Source organism: Rhipicephalus microplus, chromosome X, assembly GCF_043290135.1.
Source record: "Rhipicephalus microplus isolate Deutch F79 chromosome X, USDA_Rmic, whole genome shotgun sequence".
In the NCBI taxonomy this organism is placed as follows: Eukaryota; Metazoa; Arthropoda; class Arachnida; order Ixodida; family Ixodidae; genus Rhipicephalus; species Rhipicephalus microplus.
The window spans coordinates 170,415,223-170,434,293 of record NC_134710.1 but is presented as its reverse complement, the minus strand read 5'-3'; the positions used below and the strand labels follow the sequence as shown (position 1 = coordinate 170,434,293).

Here is a 19,071-nt window from a genome sequence, read left to right as displayed (position 1 = left end):
CTGCTTTCGTTCATGCGTTCAGCACGAGAACATAGCATGCAGCATGACTATGTAAGGTATTATTGTAGCATCGGTCTTTGCACATTTCTGAAGAAAACGGCAGCTGAAGTGGCTGGCTAGACGCTCCAAACAAGTGCTTTTCCATTTGTACTCTGAACTAGCAACACTATCGGTTGTGCCACCTTTTACATTTATCATAACACTTACTGGTTTTGAGTTATGTACAGTTCAACATTGAAGGTCAGGTTTCTTGCTCTTCAGGATCAATATTTTTTATATTTTCTATATTGATTATGAAGGAACAAAAAATATTTTTCATAAGTATGGGTGCCCTGGTAATTAATGAATACTATAATGAATTGCTACTTTGAAATTTGCCAAATCACATAGATGTCATGAATGCCGATTGATCGTTCCGAAGAGTGACACGTACAAAGCTTTTTTAACATGCAATGCCTGTCTCAGCATGCTTGTAGATAAGCCTATAAGTCCCATAAAAGCTATGTCGTATGCCATTTGTGTTTTGTGCGTCCAGAGCCCAGCACCAGGCAGTGAGACCTTTTCCGATGATGGGTTGCCATGCCTGCAGAGCTTTCCAGATGATGTACAGGCACTGTTGCTTGGCCGATTGGGTGCTGTGCCTGCATCGTTGCTGGCTGCAGGCAGTCGGCTTATCAGCGTATACATCTGCTGTGGCCTTGCTGACATGGAGGCTGAGCGCGCACACTTGGAACAGCACGTCTATCCCAGTGTCCGTGCCTATGCTGCTGACAGAGGTTATGATCTAAATGTGGTGGACCTTCACTGGGGCATCCATGTGGAGGCCATAGATCGTGACACCTTTGCACACCTTTGCCGCCAGACCATTGCACAGTTGCGCACTCAAGGCCACTTTCTGGCACTGGTAGGGAGTTATCCATTCTTTGTTTCTGTGCTGCCAGTGTACGTTTTTTTGTTCCACTTTACTTCAAGAAGCACAACAGGAAAAAGTGCATACGTGTGTGTGTACATAGGTGTATGTTCGCGTGTGTGCGTGTGTAAGGTCTCTGCTTTGAATTGAATTTTGCACTAGTGAACTTTTACTTTTTCATCAATCAAATACATAATCAGTTAAATAACATAATCAGTTAAACTGATTTATGAAACTCACACAGACTCAGTTACAAGTACTTTTGAGATAAGGTTTTTCGGGAGATCACTTCTCTGATTGGCATGAAGGGCGACATGCAAGGGCAACTTTCGTCCTTACTTTTGGAAGACATGCATTTATGTAACACATCTGTCATAACATTCTAGCTTAGTCTGTGGTTCCATTATTGTCTGTTGTGCATGTGAAATAGTGATGGTGATGCCATGCTTGCCTGCTTTTTGCTCATGTGACCTCAACCAATTGGTCACAATAAACAATATATTCATGATTAAAGCATTAATCCGACATATTTAGAAGGTTAAGTTATCACTCGTCCAGCCCTATTATGTATGTAATGCCACTGTTCATCATCACAGACAGATTGAAAAGAAATAGAAACAATGCAGCTAAGCCGTTTTGACTCTGTGTATATCCAGTTTGTAATCTGGGCTTTCTTAATGTGCTTGTAATTTATCCTCATTAGTAAAAAATGAGCTATCACTGCAGTGAAAAAAATTTAGACTGTGGCACAGCTGTGTAACATAGAATTCTGTCAATGCATTGCATTTATTTATATGTGACCCATACCACTTTATTTCATAGTGGACACTTGGTATAAGTTGGGAAAAAAATCATGTCTTTCATAGGTAGACATTCGCTCATGACTCCATGTTCCCTCTGAACATTACATGGAACCAATTGATGGTTTTCTTATATGCTAAGTGCATATTTCTGTCTTTCTCTACAATGCCTGGATGCACTGCTGGTAGAAATATTGTCACGCTACAACGCGAATAAAACACAGGTACACCTTGGGACGACGAAAGCAGCGTGTTCTCTACAGCTGAGCCACAAGATCGTCTTCTTTGGCCTCGAGTGAAGCTAGAGGCCCACTACCTCGTGCCCACTAAATCCCCCATCATCGTTATCGTCCACATGTAGACACGCGTCAATTGCCTCTCTCTCAAAAAGCATCGCCCCGATGCGCAGTCTGTAATGCAGTTTTTTTTTTTCTCAAGTAAAGTATCACGCAATCACTCGCTGATGTAAGGCTTCATGCGGACTACGTGAACGAGTTCAGGGTGGTGCTGGCGACGCCTTGTACTATACGAATAGTCGGGAACAACTTCGTAAATGACATTGCTCATCGTCGCAGCACTAGATGCGGCCCAAAGTATCTTCTTAAGAGTTTTTGGGAAAGTCCTCGTTTTCGTACGGGTGTCCAAACCCATACTTTGTCGCCAGTTTGGTAGATGACCGTTCTGCGGTGAGCATTGTAGCGGCCTGCATCGTACTCTTGCTGCTGGCTGATCCGTAAACGTGCAAGTTGCCTAGCTTCTTCTGCGCGTTCCGTAAACGTGTCGGCTCCGGGACGATGTCGTCGCCTTCGTGCGGTAACATTGCATCTAACATAGTTCGTACTTCCCGTCCATGAACGAGGCTGAAAGGTGTCATGCGGGTCGTTTCTTGCTTGGCCGTGTTGTATGCAAACGTTATGTAAGGCAAGATTTTATCCCAGTTTTTGTGTTCGACGTCTACGTACATCGAAAGCATGTGTTCAATGGTTTTGTTTAGACGCTCTGTCAACCCGTTCGTTTGCGGGTGGTATGCGGTGGTCTTACGATGGGTTGTTCCACTCAGCATCAAAACATGGTCCAAAATAGCTGCCGTAAATGCGGTTCCTCTGTGTGTGATTACGACGGTTGGTGCACCATGCCTCAGTACAATATTCTCGATGAAAAATCTTGCCACCTCCGCTGCTGTACCTCTCTGAATAGCCTTTGTCTCGGCATAACGGGTCAAATAATCTGTCGCGACAATAACCCATCAGTTGCCTACAGTAGAAGTAGGGAGTGGGCCCAAAATGTCCATGCCGATCTGGTGGAATGGAGTCATTGGGACCTGTACGGGCTGCAGGAGGCCAGCTGGTTTAGTTGGTGGTGACTTGCGTCGCTGGAAGTCGAGACAGGTACCAACGTGGTGCTTCACGGCTGTGGTTAGTCTTGGCCAGTAATACCTTTGCTGTACCCTGGCCAACGTTCTCGTGTAACCCAAGTGGCCAGAGGTAACCTCGTTGTGGCATGCTTTCAGTACTTCGGTGCGAAGGGCTGCTGGGATGACAAGTAGATAGGCAGATCACGTCGACAAAAAATTTCTTTTGTAGAGTACTCCGCCACGTAAACAAAACCATGACAACGCTCTTGCGAAAACTCTTGGCGCTTTCCGAGATCTGCCATCCAAGTAGGTAATTAAGCCAAGCAACTCAGCGTCTTCTCGTTGTTGCTGTGCAATGGTGGTCATGTCAAGGACACCGAGAAATGATGTTTCCTCCTCCTCGGGTAGGGTTGCCGACTCAATGGGTGAATGGGACAAACAGTCGGCGTCCATATGTCGCTTCCCTGACTTATGCACGACTGCCATATCAAATTCCTGCAGCCTGAGACTCCAATGCGCTAATCGGTCGGTAGGGTCTTTAAGATTAGTTAACCAACACAGTGAGTGGTGGTCGCTAATTACTTTGAAGGGGCGGCCATATAAATACGGACCAAATTTTGTAACCGCCCATACCACGGTGAGACATTTCTTGTCAGTCGTGGAGTAATAAGCCTCAGCGCGTGTTAACGTTCTACTTGCATAAGCGATTACCCTTTCTGTGCCCTCTTGCTGCTGCACAAGCACAGCTCCCAGACCAACATTGCTAGCATCGGTGTGAAGCATCGTAGGGGCTCTCTCGTCGAAGTGGGCAAGGACTGGGGGTGTTTGTAGTCGCTGGCGAAGATCGTTAAAAGCAGCTTCCTCTTCGTTATTCCACTCAAAGGTGATGTCTTCTCTCGTGAGGCAAGTTAACGGTGATGCTATGCGTGCGAAGTCCGCGATAAATCGTCGACAATATGCGCAGAGGCTGAGAAAGCGTCTGACAGCCTTTTTATCGGTCGACATAGGGAACTGTTCTACGGCTGCGATTTTTTCAGGATCGAGACGAACACCAGCATGACTGACGACATGACGAAGAAATCGCAGCTCTTCGTAGCAAAAGTGGCACTTCTCAGGCTTCAACATCAGGCCCGCGGACTGTATGGCCCGTAAGACCACCTCAAGTCTTTCAAGGTGCTCCTCAAACGTCGCGGAAAACACTGTGACGTCGTCCAGATATACTAAGCATGTTTTCCACTTCAACCCAGAAAGCACGGTATCCATGAGTCTTTGAAAGGTAGCAGGGGCTGAGCACAAACCGAATGGCAAGACCTTAAATTCATATAAATCATCTGGTGTCACAAAAGCGGTCTTCTCGCGGTCTCTCGGGACCACCTCGATTTGCCATAATGCACTCCGCAAGCCTATTGAAGAGAAGTATCGAGCATGTCGAAGTCTGTCAAGAGAGTTGTCTATACGCGGTAGTGGATATACGTCTTTCTTGGTCACCTGATTTAGCTTCCGGTAATCCACACAGAAGCGCAGGCTGCCGTCCTTTTTCTTAACGAGAACTACAGGCGACGCCAGGGGCTCTGTGAAGGTTGAATGATGTCATCTTCAAGCATTCTGTCTACCTGCTGTTGTATCCCTTCACGTTCTTTTGGAGCCACGTGATAAGGGTTCTGGTGAATAGGTCTCACCGTTTCCTCGGTAATTATTCGATGCCTGGTTAGAGACGTGCGGCCAACTCTTGATGTTGTGGAAAAGCAGTCTTGAAATTTGGCCAGTAGCTCAAGGAGTCTGCGTAGGTCGTCTTTCGGCAAAGTAATGCTAACATCCGGAACAGGCGCTGAATCAAGATTTAGCGACTTGTCGACTACTGCCAAGCAGCCTTCACCATCTACGACATCGTCGAAGTAAGCGACAGCCGTGCCTTTAGGACGGTGCCGGCGCTCAGCACTAAAATTGGTCATCAACAAGTTCGTGCGTCCAGCAGCAACTCTGACGATACCTCGTGCGACAGAAATACCGTGGGTGAAGAGCAGCGAGCTTATTTGGTCTGCAACTCCTTCGGCGTCAAACTTATGTCCTGCACCTCCGTAATGAAAGCATAGTAGACGTCTGTCTACTGTGCGCCATGCATCTGTTTTCCGGGTCGGTGGACGCGTCGAAGCCCATGAGATGGCTGTGGACGGCTGGTTGTATGGCTGTAGCGTGGGTGGTTGATGCAGTGTCTGCTCTTGCGGCGGATACGAAGGGGCCATTGGCACCTGGTGGTACAACGTCGGCATAGTGGGTGGTGGACGTTGAAGAGCGGCAGCGTAGCTCATAGGACGCTGCTGAGCATCAGGACTAGCCGTAGACAACCCTTAGTGGATTTCGTCGCGTACGACTTCAGCGATCGACGCGATGGGATTTTCAGCAACAGGATTCCGCAACCTCTGCAGTTCTTCGCGAACTATCTCCCTAATCAAGTCTCGCAAGCAGCTCTGACTCTCAAACGTCATGGCGATAGCATTGGTTGGGACATTGCTGGACATACGGTCATATTGCCTGCAGCGTTGATGAAGGGCCCGCTCGGTAGTCGTAGCCTTCTTAATGAAGTCAACCACGGTACTTGGAGGGTTGCGCAGTAGCCCGGCGAAAAGCTGTTCCTTGACACCGCGCATCAGGTAACTCAACTTTTTATCTTCCGTCATGTGCGGGTTAGCTCGATGAAAGAGACGAGTCATGTCCTCGGCAAACATTGCAACGGTTTCGTTGGGTTTTTGAACCTGTAGCTCCAATAACTGCTGCGCACGGTCCCTTGTATCGATATTGGTGAAGGTATCAACGAACTTCTGTCGAAAGTCGGGCCAAGCTGACAGATTGCCTTCTCTATTCTCATACCAAGTACGAGCACCGTCGTCAAGGTAGAAATAGGCGCGTGAAAGCTTTTCCTGTTCCGACCACTGATTTACCTTGGCAACACGCTCGTAGTGGTCGAGCCAGTCGTGAACGTCTTCATGGGCACCACCACTAAAGCGATTGGGAATGAGGGGTCGAAAGAGGGTCACCTGAGATGGGTGCATCAGAAAGCTGCCTTGGGGCACCTGTTGCGGGCTTGCGTTGGCCATTGGTTGAGGTGTGCGATGCCTAGCAGGTTCCGGCGAGTGAGTCAGATCTGGCGCGAGGCCTCGCAACCATCGACTGGAGCGATGCACCGGAGTTTCTACAGGTGACAATGCGTCTGGACTCGATGAACGGCTCCCAGCGGGCGTGTGGAGCATCAGACAGGGTTGCGGCCCAGCACCTCCACCAGTGTCGCGGTACAACGCAAATAAAACACAAGTACACCTTGGGACGACGAAAGCAGCGTGTTCTCTACAGCTGAGCCACAAGATCGTCTTCTTCGGCCTCGAGTGAAGCTAGAGGCCCACTACCTCGTGCCCACTAAATGCCCCATCATCGTTATCGTCCACATGTAGACACGCGTCAATATTCTGAAGTATTCTGCAGCTGTGTCATTTTGGCCCTCTTTATTAGTTTGATTCCTTAAAAGTCGACCCGTGGAACCCTTTGTTGATCACTATTTAAAAATGCGTAGGAGGTGAAAAAGAGGCACGATCAGGATCATCAACTGTGTACTTGCTAGGTGTAGGGGGCCTCACTATAGGAAAAGTGGCTTGTCTTTTCCGCTATACTTTGGTTAAGTGCCATGCAACCTGGGAGGAAGGATCTTCGAATGAGATCAAGCAATTTTACAAATTCTTAACCGCATTTGAGACCTGGAAGAGTAGTATCATGAAGCCTTCTAAGAGTTAAGCTGGTGTGCGATAGAATGCTGTGCCCGAGACCCATGTTGCAATCAAACCCTTAACTATACCTGGAAGTTCATTGCACAGAATATTCATGGTGGAAAACACCTTAACACCATCTTCACTTTGTAACACAATCAACCAATGATTGCCTGCATTTTCAGCCCTAAATCCCTGTTTTAAGGGCAGTTGCTAGTACACAAGGTCATTTGGAAGACATTGCTAGATTCAAGGGTCTTCTGCATTAGGAGTACTGATTATTTTGTGAGCTGCTGAACAGGCACTGCATTTTTATTGAATAGCTGAAGAGAATTGACGCTCGATGGACTCCTGCTCCAGTGGGCACATTTCTTTATACCTCTATTTTGTTGTGTTACGCCAGAATGGAGGCTATACAAACTGGCTGCTATCTTTGTTTGTATAACATTTCAATTTGTCGCTATTGCATTGTTACATCTTTTTGGCAGAACTGTTATTTTTTTTTCGTATTATTGTTTTTATTTATTCAAATAGCCAAAGGATTTGAGGAGACCTTGCAAACTGAGTCCTTGAGAAAGGCTGCATCCTTGACTTTTCAGTGGCGCCCCGCCGCGGTGGTTTAGTGGCTGAGGTACTCTGCTGCTGACCCGCAGGTCGCGGGTTCGAATCCCGGCTGCGGCGGCTGCATTTCCGATGGAGGCAGAAATGTTGTAGGCCCGTGCGCTCAGATTTGGGTGCACGTTAAAGAACCCCAGGTGGTCGAAATTTCTGAAGCCCTCCACTACAGCATCTCTCATAATCATATGGTGGTTTTGGGACGTTAAACCCCACATATCAATCAATGACTTTTGAGTGGCTACAATTCTTATTAGTCAAATAGTAAATTAAACCAAGAGATGCATCTATGCATTCTCATTTGTGTGCACAGAACACACACATGCTAAAAAGCAGTGCAAAACAAACCTACATATGTAGACCATTCTTTCATAATAATAATAATAATAATAATAATAATAATAATAATAATAATAATAATAATAATAATAATAAAAGAAGAAAGAAAGTGGAGTATTTTAAGCAAAAGGAAGCTCATAATATTAACCTTTATTTGTGGGTGTGTGCAGGATGAGTGCAGAAGCAACCAGGTTGAACCGGTAATTTATATTCATCTATTTATTTTTGAAAAGTATATCTTCTTTTCCTTTCTTAGTTTCCTTTAACGAACAGTTAAATGAGTACTGACATAAAATTTTGGGGCTGATATAACCAACGTGATCGATTTCTAAAAACATGCGGATATAATCTGCAAAATATCAATAGTGAACATAGCGTGGAAGGTATTTTACATAAATTTTGAAGCTTCCGTGCACGAATCTAGTGCGCCCCCTACTTTCCTGATGTCGCCAGGCTGCAGTCGTGACAAGTTATGATGACGTCACTGCTGTAATTTTTTTTGCTGCATTTGCTTCAGCAGACTACTACATGGTGGCTGCTCGGAATTCCATGGTTTAGGCAGACGTGCTGAAAGTTTTGTGTTTGGCGATACTGCTGTCCCGTTTCCTGTTTGAACAGACTACTTGATGCGTACCGCACCGAAGTGAATCACAGTTTTGTGTGCTGACGTGGTCGAGCATTGCACCCACTAGGTGGTGATAATTGCAACCAGCGGCTTGTTTTTAGAGCTTTCTGAAACTGAAACTGAGACTGTAATGAGGAGCCTATAATTAATTATCTGTTGCTTGCAGCAGTAAACGATATGCCTTGTTGTGACTAACAGGCCCCCAACAACATATTACAGCAGAAAAACTTGAGGCTAAAAGTTTTGGTCAGTGCCCCTCCCCTTTAAGTAGGCATGACCACATTGAGATAATATGACATTATGGTGAGCTGATGTAAAAAATATCGCAAGATATCAGCAGCACCACCATCACCACCTAAACTTAGTTTTTCTTGTCCTTTCTAAGTAAAGAATGGTCTAGCTGGTAAGTCATTCATATTTTTTTTAAATCTTAATAGCATTCCAGAAGTATGATTTATCAGACTGTCAATTTAAAATTCTTCAGTGCTCCTCTGACACTATAAAAAAATAGGTAATGCAGGGGACAAAACAGACTGTAGAGGTGGATTACTTGTGATTGCAGCCATGCATACACTTTTTGAATGGACACGTCAATCCTCCTGCTTATAATAATTCTTTCTAATATTCTGCAGGTACTTCTCAACGAAAAATTGGAAAGCCAGCTACCACACATCTTGCCTGCTAGCTTGCCTAGCAGTGTGCTCAAATGTGTTATTGATGCTGTAGAATCATCGGAACAGAAGCAACTGCTACTTGAATGGTACATGGAAGACCTGAACAGCGTGCCAAAGTGTTATAGACTTCGTTCTATACGTGAACACATACCAGACATCATGTCTTCTAATCCCTCAGCTCAGAGTGCTGCTTTCGAGTTATGGCAAAAGCAGGCATCACTGATGGTGGAGGCACTGAGATCTACTTTGTCTACAGAACAACGAGGGAAGTATCTCGTTTCAGGTGGGTCTTAATTTGCTAAAACCAAGCTTTCTTTTTTTTCCCCTCTTTGTGGAATTTACAATTCATTAATTCAGAAACAAAAGTAAACTGTAGCATTTGATTGCCCATAAATCTTCCTTTTCTTTTTTTTTAGTTGTCACTTTAAAAAACATTGGCTGGAGCCAAGTAAAAAGTACATCAGACTTCCATAAATATGACTCATAATTGTTGGGGTTTTATGTCCCAAGACCACAAGATGATTATCAGACATTGTAGTGAGGGGGCTCTGGAAATTCAGCCAACTGTGCTTCTTGACTGTGCACCCTAAATCTAACTACACCGAAGATGTTCTTTGCATTTCGTCCCCCTTAAAATGTGGCTGCTATGACCAGGTATTGAACTCACTCCCTCAAGCTTAGCAGTGCGACACCCTACCATGGTGGGTGTGAATACAACTCAAGCTACCGTAATTACTCGCTTAATGAATGCAATTTCTTTCGCAAAAAAATCAGAGCGAAGTTGGGAATGTATTTATTATGTGGGGCAAGTTTTATTAACTTTTTCGGGATAAGAAAAAACTGGGGTAATGCAAAAAAAAAGTTGGGTTGTTTAACCCTTCACAATTGACATACATGTACACTGTTTGTTGCACTTCAATTATATTCGGTAGTTCAAGGTGCTATCTTCTGCAAGCTGTCTCTGTGCCGCCCACGCACTCCATAAAAGCGTTTCATGGCTTTTTTCGTAATCGTTTAAATGCAACAGTCGTATCTACTGTGATCTCGAGGGGCGTCCAGAAGCGTGCGCTACGATGCTATGACGCACTTTAAACAACTTCGTGGCAACCTCACCCAACGACCATAACGACGCCGTTGACATTGTACCAAGCTACCACCAAATCATCCAAAACAAACCGTCGATGACAAAATTACGGACAAAATACGGCTGTCGTATCGCTGTGCACATGAGAAGTTACTGTAAAAAAGGTAGCCTATCTTGCGTTCCTTGAAGTGCGCACGGATAACAAGCATGAAGAGCAAATTGCAGCTGAAACGAGAATCGGGGGTGCTACCATGTTGAGGAAACCGTCAGGATCATTTTTAGGTGACACACGACTTTTTCTGGTTTTCCAGAAACCTGCAAACCTGCAATGAATGGCCCTTGGGTGGGCATTAAAGGGGCCATGAAACACTTTTTTTGAGTAACCATGGAATGGATTCACTAAAAGAGCTTATTGCCTCACGAATTCAACGCCGCAAAAATTTGAGGAATTCGTCCAGTACGAGCAGAGTTGCAAGTATTTGTCGCATGTTGCAATTGCATTCTCTCTTCTCCTGTCCTGACAAAAATGCTGGAAGCGAAGCAGAGAAAGACTGCAAGGGCAAATAAAATACATCACGCGCGCCTCGTGACTTCGAGCATTTTTTTCCCTCGAATATGCGGCTTTTTCTGTGTGACATTGCATGCACGCGTGGACAAGTCGGAGCCTCCCGCGGCGAACCCTGTAATGACCGAGCACGCCATGTTCAAATCAGCCAATGTCTGATAGAAGGCCTTCTACGAGTGATTTTTGAGCATCTTCCATTATTTGTCGAGAGAAGAGAAATCAGTTTTTGGCTGACATTGATAATTTATTGTGAATTCCAGCATGTGTCCTGCACTATAATATTTGGCTCGCGTGTTCTTGGGAGCCAAATATAGTAGCGATCGGCACTGTTTTTTGACCATGCTCGAAAAGTGTTGCAGGGCCCCTTCAAAGTTTCGTATTTGCACGAAGCAACCACCGGTAGGCGCGGGCAGTTTCGTGACCTTCGCTCACAGTGTGTTTATTAGCTGCGATGTCTCTACACTTGCACCATTCGTGAACCGCGCTCTGGCGCACAGGTAATAAAAAAAAAAAAACAGGAGATGTGCCACACGTAGATAAAAAGAACAAGAATACAGCGCGTAGCAGCGGGTGAATGAGGGGGGGGGGGGGGAATCGAGCCAAGGTGGCTGAAGGGGGTTGGCATAAAAAAAAAACGAAAGAGATTCAGGGGGCAAGGAGGTGCTTGGTGTCAGTTAGTGGGACTGCAGCGGACGAATGCAGGGGTATGTTTATTACGCAGGAGAAAAAAAAAAATGCCCCCACCTTCCCTAAGGGAAGTGTGAACGAATTCAAATGCATTTCTTGTGCTGAGGGTACATGTGTAGTAATTTTAATGGCATAAAAATAATGAAGATACAAGTGTTTGTGCTATAACCATTTATTTACACATTCTTCAGCCAGCGAACGGTCGAGAGTGAAGCGCGCGTTTCACTCCATTTATATTCGCACTGTTCGCGGCCTATAGGTGCCACGCAAGGTAAAGCAACATGGTGTCCCGGAGGATGATAGCGAGCGACTAGGAGGGCATAAAAGCGTGTTGTAGAACTTGTTTTGACAAATGTAATCACGCCAGGTTGCTTTCGTGGCATAGCATCCAGTTATACACTGAAATATTTCACAATTACACTCACAATGAAGGGTAAATAAGCATAAATTTGCAAACCGATAATTTTATGGTGGCGAAGATAAAACCTGAGCACAATTTGCGAGATTCGATTACCTCTTCATTCTCCGCTGCCCTGACCCGCTTGTCTCCACAGATGTTGTGTTGGCTTTCCATGAATAAATGTTGTGACAATACACACCATTTGCGGCTGCCATATGCCACTCTCTATCAATTAAACAGCGGCTGCATTATTTTATATAGTGTGACCCAGCTTGCACACTTGGTGTCTTGAAAGGCCTCATGGTCAGTTTACAAATACAAAAAGGGTAGAAATGCACTATCTATGCCAGGCGCGACGCTTTGTTGCTCGCGAGAACAAATTGCTTCAAGCTGTTATGAAGTTGCTTGAATGTTATGAAGGAATACGGTTATCTCTCTATACTTGGAAACATTTTGAAACTTGAATCATTTTGATCATGAGAATACAAAGCTAGAATTTATTTCATTTATCATCAACTATAAGCTTGTTAAACACTGGTGTTGTCAATTTATAAGGAAGTTTTTGTTAGAAAGAAACATGTTTATTCGGTGAATGATTGGGCAGGTGGCTGAAATCAGGAAGTGCTCAGATAATGCTAACATATATAAGCTTATCTTAACATTGATTCTACAACACACAAGCTTTGATCAAGATGACTTCGTAACATCGTGCAGCTGATTTCTGAATGGTACTCAGAACAGAAAAATTGCACTAAACGTATATTAACATAGCGTGCCAGTGACTTTTCTATTGGCACATGCCCAGTTTGTGCTTTCTTTTTTTCTCACCTCTCCTTCTTATAATGGCATACTATCAAGCATATTGAGGGACAGAGGGAAACAACTTCATTGACGGCACTATCAGGTCGATCACTTCATCTTACTGGTAATACGAAGGGTTGGGGCCAAAAGCTTCCCACGACTGTTTCATCCCAGATAATCACTTACTGCCTGAACACGGTAGTCAGTTGATGACAGGAGTGACTCCCACGCCTTGAGGGAGGAAGCTGACAGTATTGCTTTAGAAGCTGCCTGAAGGCTACGCAGTATCACATTTTGGGAATGCGAGGGGATCACACCTCCAAAGCGTATTGAAGTGGCGCAGACTTGCCAACAGATTATCAGTACCACACATCCAATCACCACGCATTTTACATTGGTATATTTCACTAGAATGAATGTAACAATATTTAGGCTGCGAATCTGGTTTGTGTTCCGCGGCACAGCGCCCGTATGTTGCATTTTGCCACTCATTAGTGAAAAAGGCTAACGAAAGCTCCCTGCCTGCATGACAGGTGTTGCATGGCAGGTATTGCCCCGTGAAAGCGCTGCGTCGTAGGTTGATCCTCCTCGAGGCATTTTTTTTTTTTCTATCCACTGTGCGGCATGTCAGTCTATGGGCAATGCGAATATACGTACGAGCGAGCCGACAGGAGAGCGGGGCGCAGGGAAGAGAGAGAGCGAATAGCGAGAGTAGTGGTGAAGCACTGCGCCTATCATCTCCTACACTCTCTCCACACACGCAGGTGCTCTGCCGAGTTCCCGCAATGAGAGCGCCCTCATACGCCAGAGTCCACTCCTCCTCTCCACTCACTCTCTGCTACTCCGCCCGCACCACCTGCTCCGTTTGCAAGGGGCGAGGATAAGCGTGCACACCCGCAGCTGTTGCTATGGGAGAGGGAGTGAGAGCGAAGAGATAACATCTGCCGGCACGCGGACACCGACAGATGCCTAGCATGCCCCGACTAAGAAATGCATTCACATTTAAAATCTACATTTTGACGAGTGAAGTTGGGGTGCATTTATTATGCGAGCGCATTCATTACATTAGTAATTATGGTAATTCAAGTCTTCAGTTTGTTCAAAAACTGAAGGGATCGAGAAGAAACAGGCAGCCGATAGCAATACGGCTCATGGTAAGGTCCCAGTAGGCAGCCATGGTTCTATTAGCCGAAAGATTTGCTCCTTCAGTTCTGAAATTCATCTTCACTGGATAAATCAAATTTGACTGGCCAGCAGAATCATGCTTCTCTCAAATTGTAACTTCACTCATGACTCTACTTAGAATTATAAATGGCTGCAGTGTTAGCTCCCTGTTACAACCCCTATCTTTGAATATTCATAACATTATTTTAATAATAATAACAATAATAATAATAAGCTTATTTATCATCTTTGTGAGATACAGAGGGGTGATTGTAGGAAAAAAAAAGCAAGAATGGTAGTTTGTCATGATTAATTACTAAAATTCTGGCATAGTTTTTTTTTTTTTTACTTAGGAATATTAGTGAAAAAATCTCTGCACAGTAAAACTATGGTTGTGGCCTTGTAAGAATCTACTGTCAGAACCAGCATTGTCACCATTGCTGTAACAACATAACAATAGAGCAAGATGTCCTATAGGATTGTATTCAAGGTGTGCTTTCTCTTTGATTTTAAAAATTATACAAAAGCCGTTTACATGCTAAATTAATAGCAGCGAAATCGTGTCAGGTATTTTCAGCATTGTCGAGAGCCGCTTGCCCCGCAAGACAAACTAATGAAGTGGTGGTTGGTCTTTACATGCACCATCACTCTAGTGCGTAACAGACCTTCTTTAAAAACACGAGTGCCACCAAAGGGCACGCAAGCGTTTATGGGTTATGTGTGAATGCTGTAGCAGTCACTACAACGAGCGCATGGGCCTCACACTTTAGTTTTTCAGCCTGCCCCGTGCCAGCACTACCCAGATCAAGTGAATATGACAAGGCATAACATGTTACTGTGTGATTCAGTCATTAACTTTTTCTGTGTGTGACTATGACAGCTTCTCTACGATTTTCATTTGTGGCATGCATTTCCAACAGTGGCAAGCATTCCTGCGTGCCACTGTTGAACTAGCTGAGTGCTGTTTTGAAGCGTTATTGTTGTTTTTTTGTTGCGCCAGTATGCCTTACAGTATAAATTAAACGAAGAGATATGACTCGATTTCCTTGATGAATTACTCTTCAAGCGGTCAGTGGGATTCACAAACCCCATAAGAATGAAATGTTCACTGACAGTCTTGACTAGCCCAAGGTAAGGCTCTGAGATATAAACATTCAGCGAGAGAGTACAGTCGGCATTTAGTAATATAAGATACGTTTAAGAGACAGTGTGCGCATTGCTCGCACTGCAGCTAGGTAACAAAAAATGAGCTGTTATCACCATTCATTTACTATAACTGCAGATGTTACTTATAACAGACCAGACTTGTTCACATTGCAGGAAATAAGTTGAAATAACCAATTACAATTACTTCCTTTAAAATGTGATCGATTACAGTAGATAGTTTACAGACCAGAAAGGAAACTGAGTAATTACAGAAATGTTATCAATTACTCTTGCATTACTTTTCTTCGAATGTTTATTTAGGTACTACAGTAACACGTATTTAATTCAATTATAGTGAACTGCTGTGGTTTGCATGGTAGAGGAAGGCTTGAGGCTTGTGTGAAGAGTGGGAGACATACTGTGGCTTCTGTGATATAGTGTTACATGTTGTTAACTTTTAGTAGGAGTTCAGCTGCTACCTTAACACTTTCTCAATGCATGCACTGTAAGGAAGGGCAGTATTATAGCATAGGAACACCTTGAGCACCAGCTCATAGTTGCAGTGCTTCCTTCAATGCTAGTGTTCATGTTATCTATGAAGCATCGAGAATCGCAGTTGCTTACGCTCGGGTAAAACTTTGCAGTAAGGCCAAAGAAAAGTCAAAAAGATACACTCCGTAAGGACCCCTCATCTTACAGGGTGAGGAGTCCCTACTGAGTGGTTGCATATTTTTCAGGATGAGAACTGTTATAGAATGCTTTTTACAACTTGATATTGGGAAAAAAAATCACTACCAGTAATCAATGGGCCTTTTTTTAGTTCGAACAGCACCCCACATGGAGATCACTGAAATCAAAACTGGTGGCCCTTGGACTCTGAAATTGTCTGCCGCATACTGGTAGGCAATCTCGGAGGCCTGTATTTGCGCCTCTCTTTGGGGGAAACATTTGCACATTTGTGGCACCAGATGTCGCTTCCGCACGTATCACGTTTTGGCCACCAAAAATTATGGCGCGTGCATTTTTGATGCCAGTGCGCATGCGCAGACTACCTACCTGGAAAATGCCCATTTTACAATTAAATCTAATTGATTACAAAAAATCTGATACTTATTGTGATGCACGTTGTAGAGGTTTCGAGGCTCCTCAGCCCAGAACCCCGCAGGGAAGAGGCAAAGCCAGACCAGGAACTTTCTCTATTCCTGTAACTTTCGTTACCACGTCTATTCAAATCGATCACCGGTGATCGGCGCATTTGGATCATTGTTTTTGGCATTTTAACTTTCTTTCTCGTGCAGCCAGCACTTCTAGTAGTTAGGCCAGCCACTCAACTTTCAGAATCAATTTTAGATTTGCCCATTTTGGCAACATAATAATTTTTGACAGACATTTGCGTGAACCAATGTGCGTGTATTGTTTGAAAAGTGCACTAGGCTGGCGAACTTGACTGAAGTGCATGCCCCTAGTGATTATGCTGCAGTAACCTCGAAGTTATGTAATGAAAAGAACCTTTGCAATCTAAATATGGAATTTAAGTGTAAGCTTCGTAATTTGACTATCTTGAGCAGTAGTAATTGCCAGAAAGTTATGCCAGCTATTCAAGAGAGAGCTGTTTCTAGAAGTCAGGGAACGTTTGTTCTACAAAGAATATTTATGGAGGTCCACTGCATGTTTAAAGTGTTGAGGTGGCCTTTGACACTTTCCAGCAGCTTTGGTTTTGCTTGCATTGTTGTATCAAACACAGGGTCACATTTAATGTCATTAGTCACTTCTATGACGTCATCACGCGTCCATGGGTGCACACCAGCGCTGCAAAACGCATGTGCTGCTCGAAATTGTCTTGCAACCCCACCTGAATTGAGTGAGGATGAGCTTAGAGTTCAGCAATGACAGCACCTCAGCTTCAAGTTTTATGGTGACAATGTTTTGCGTCAGCCTGAGACATCTACAGCCGTTCATGGGCTTGTTTTGTTTACATCTTCAAGTTGTCTTCTCCGCCGCAAGTGAGTATAGTTTCTGACCTTTGTGCACAGTTTTGTAGCTACTCTGGTTACGTGCATGGCCCACACTTTGCTGGAGTAGGGTGTGTGGGCACTGGCTACAGAGCTTCTCCTAACTACAAGAAGGCCTTGCACCTGACTACGGATGACTACGAAGCAGGGCGAATTGTTTTGGAACTGAGCGCGATATTGTCCCTTTTTAATACAATATGTGCAAAAATCCGAATATGTTTGGAATCATATATTGGAATGCCAACCTATGCAGAATGAGGTGGCTAATGAAAAGAGGTGATGCTAGATGAAATAGCCAAGTTCATTAGACATCTCATTTATAGAGGGATTATTCACATCACGGGTATCCATCTATATTTGAACACCTGGAGACTCTATCACAAGATAACAAAAATTTACTGGGCAAAGTGTATGAGTACACTTGTTTCTCATGAATATGCAATCTCACCTCATGGCACGAGCAACGAAGCAGCACCTCGGTTCTGATTTGCTTTGTATATGTGAAGAGAAACATTTTGTACTACATTCATTATGTCTATGTGAAGAGAAACATTTTGTACTACATTCATTGTTTTTCAGACTATTCCTGGGTCATTTATCTACAAAATGTATATTCTGAATATTCATTGTTTTGAATATTTTTGCATATATAGCATTTTGTTTTTCACTGTTTACTAGCTGGCAACCGAAAATTGCACACTTTTCACATTTTTATTCATTCTAAAATATTTTTGTTGCTCAAAAACACATATTTTTTGAAAGGAGCATTTTATTGTTGAAAGTTTGATATGCTGCAATGCGTGCTGGAGAACTTCTCAAACTGGCAAAAACGATCTTCCCGAGACATGTATGAAACAACCATTTTCGCACTAACAAAAGAGTTAAATAGCAAGTGTAAAGATAAGTGCTTTAGGCTGAGTTGTTAACTCACTTTATAAAGAGGACTGTAAGTAGCTGTTCATAAGGTGGGTGCCATCAAGCAATCTTCGGGATAGTTTTGGCAGCAATATAGGTCTTTATGCTATGTGGGCAGGAAGTGAACTTCGCTCCTGAGTACAAAAATAGTTCAGAACTATTAAGGGAAAACTCACCTCCAAAGGTAGTGTGCACTGGGTATCTCAGAAGATACCTGAAGCAGCAATGATTTGAACTTTAAAACAGTTAAAAAATTGCGGCGATTGGAAAAGCAGGCACCACCTTTGAACTGTCTTTATTTAATACCTTTTTAGCTAGCAACTATATTATTTAATACCTTTCTAGCTAGTCTATTTCGTGCAATTCCTGTGTTTCCATTCACAAGCCATCCCTACAACACATGTTAGCAGCATGGATATTTATCTAAATTTCAAGAAACTGTTAAGAAAATGTTCCAAACCATTGAAATGGCACAAGAATTTGACGTCTGGGAGTAAAATAGTATTCTTGTGTTATGAAAAAGGTGCTGCCATAATATTTAACTCTCTCCTTTATCAATATTACGGATGAATTGTGCTTGCAATAAACTAGGCTTCTGTGGTTGTACGATAGAAATCATATAGGCTATCATAAAGGAATTCTGTTGCAGTATTGAAAAAGTGTGAACGGAATCAGGGTACTGTTTCATATTACTGCTATGCAAAAATTGTTATTTGGATTTGCATTTCTGCAGTGGTGGAAGAAGAACTGGAAGCTGCTGTGCTGACTGAAAGCCAAAAACCACTTTGTTGTCTTTGGATGGAGCGAAGGTTCACTCACAGGGGTCCGCAGCGGAGCAACAGTGTCGTTGGAACATTAGTGGAACCAGCTGAAGGCACTGGCCCCGTTGACCTCTCTGACTCAAAACGGTAAGCCTACTCATTTTTCATTGGTGTCTGCCTTTCTTTCCCCACTTTTCTTGTCCTTCCAAATGATATTTATTGCTTGGCTGGTTTGCAGGTACAACCTAGTCAGGGCTCAGCTGGAGGACAGGCTTCCAGAGTCACAGAAGCTGGTGCTACGTGTGAAGTGGTCAAAGGAAGGACCCAATACTCAAGAGAATACTGAGTATTTTGATGAGCTAAGCACTGCACTTAGCCGAGATCTGAAAGCCATGGTAGACACTGTCGCTGAAGAAGATGGAAATGATGAAACAACTCGACCATGCCGAGGTACGTCTCAGAGT

The 19,071-nt window shown here is 43.9% G+C and overlaps 1 protein-coding gene across 2 annotated transcripts in view; it reads left to right on the top strand.

Annotated features, from left to right (window-relative positions):
• LOC119177184 (NACHT domain- and WD repeat-containing protein 1) overlaps window positions 1-19,071 on the top strand; it is an 89,737-nt gene that overhangs the window by 10,674 nt on the left and 59,992 nt on the right. For both annotated transcript variants that reach the window (XM_037428591.2, XM_037428590.2), the window contains exons 4-7: window positions 536-904; window positions 9,031-9,355; window positions 18,580-18,754; window positions 18,846-19,057. In XM_037428591.2, the coding sequence (XP_037284488.2) occupies window positions 536-904; window positions 9,031-9,355; window positions 18,580-18,754; window positions 18,846-19,057 (1,081 nt within the window). The remainder of the gene's footprint in view (window positions 1-535; window positions 905-9,030; window positions 9,356-18,579; window positions 18,755-18,845; window positions 19,058-19,071) is intronic.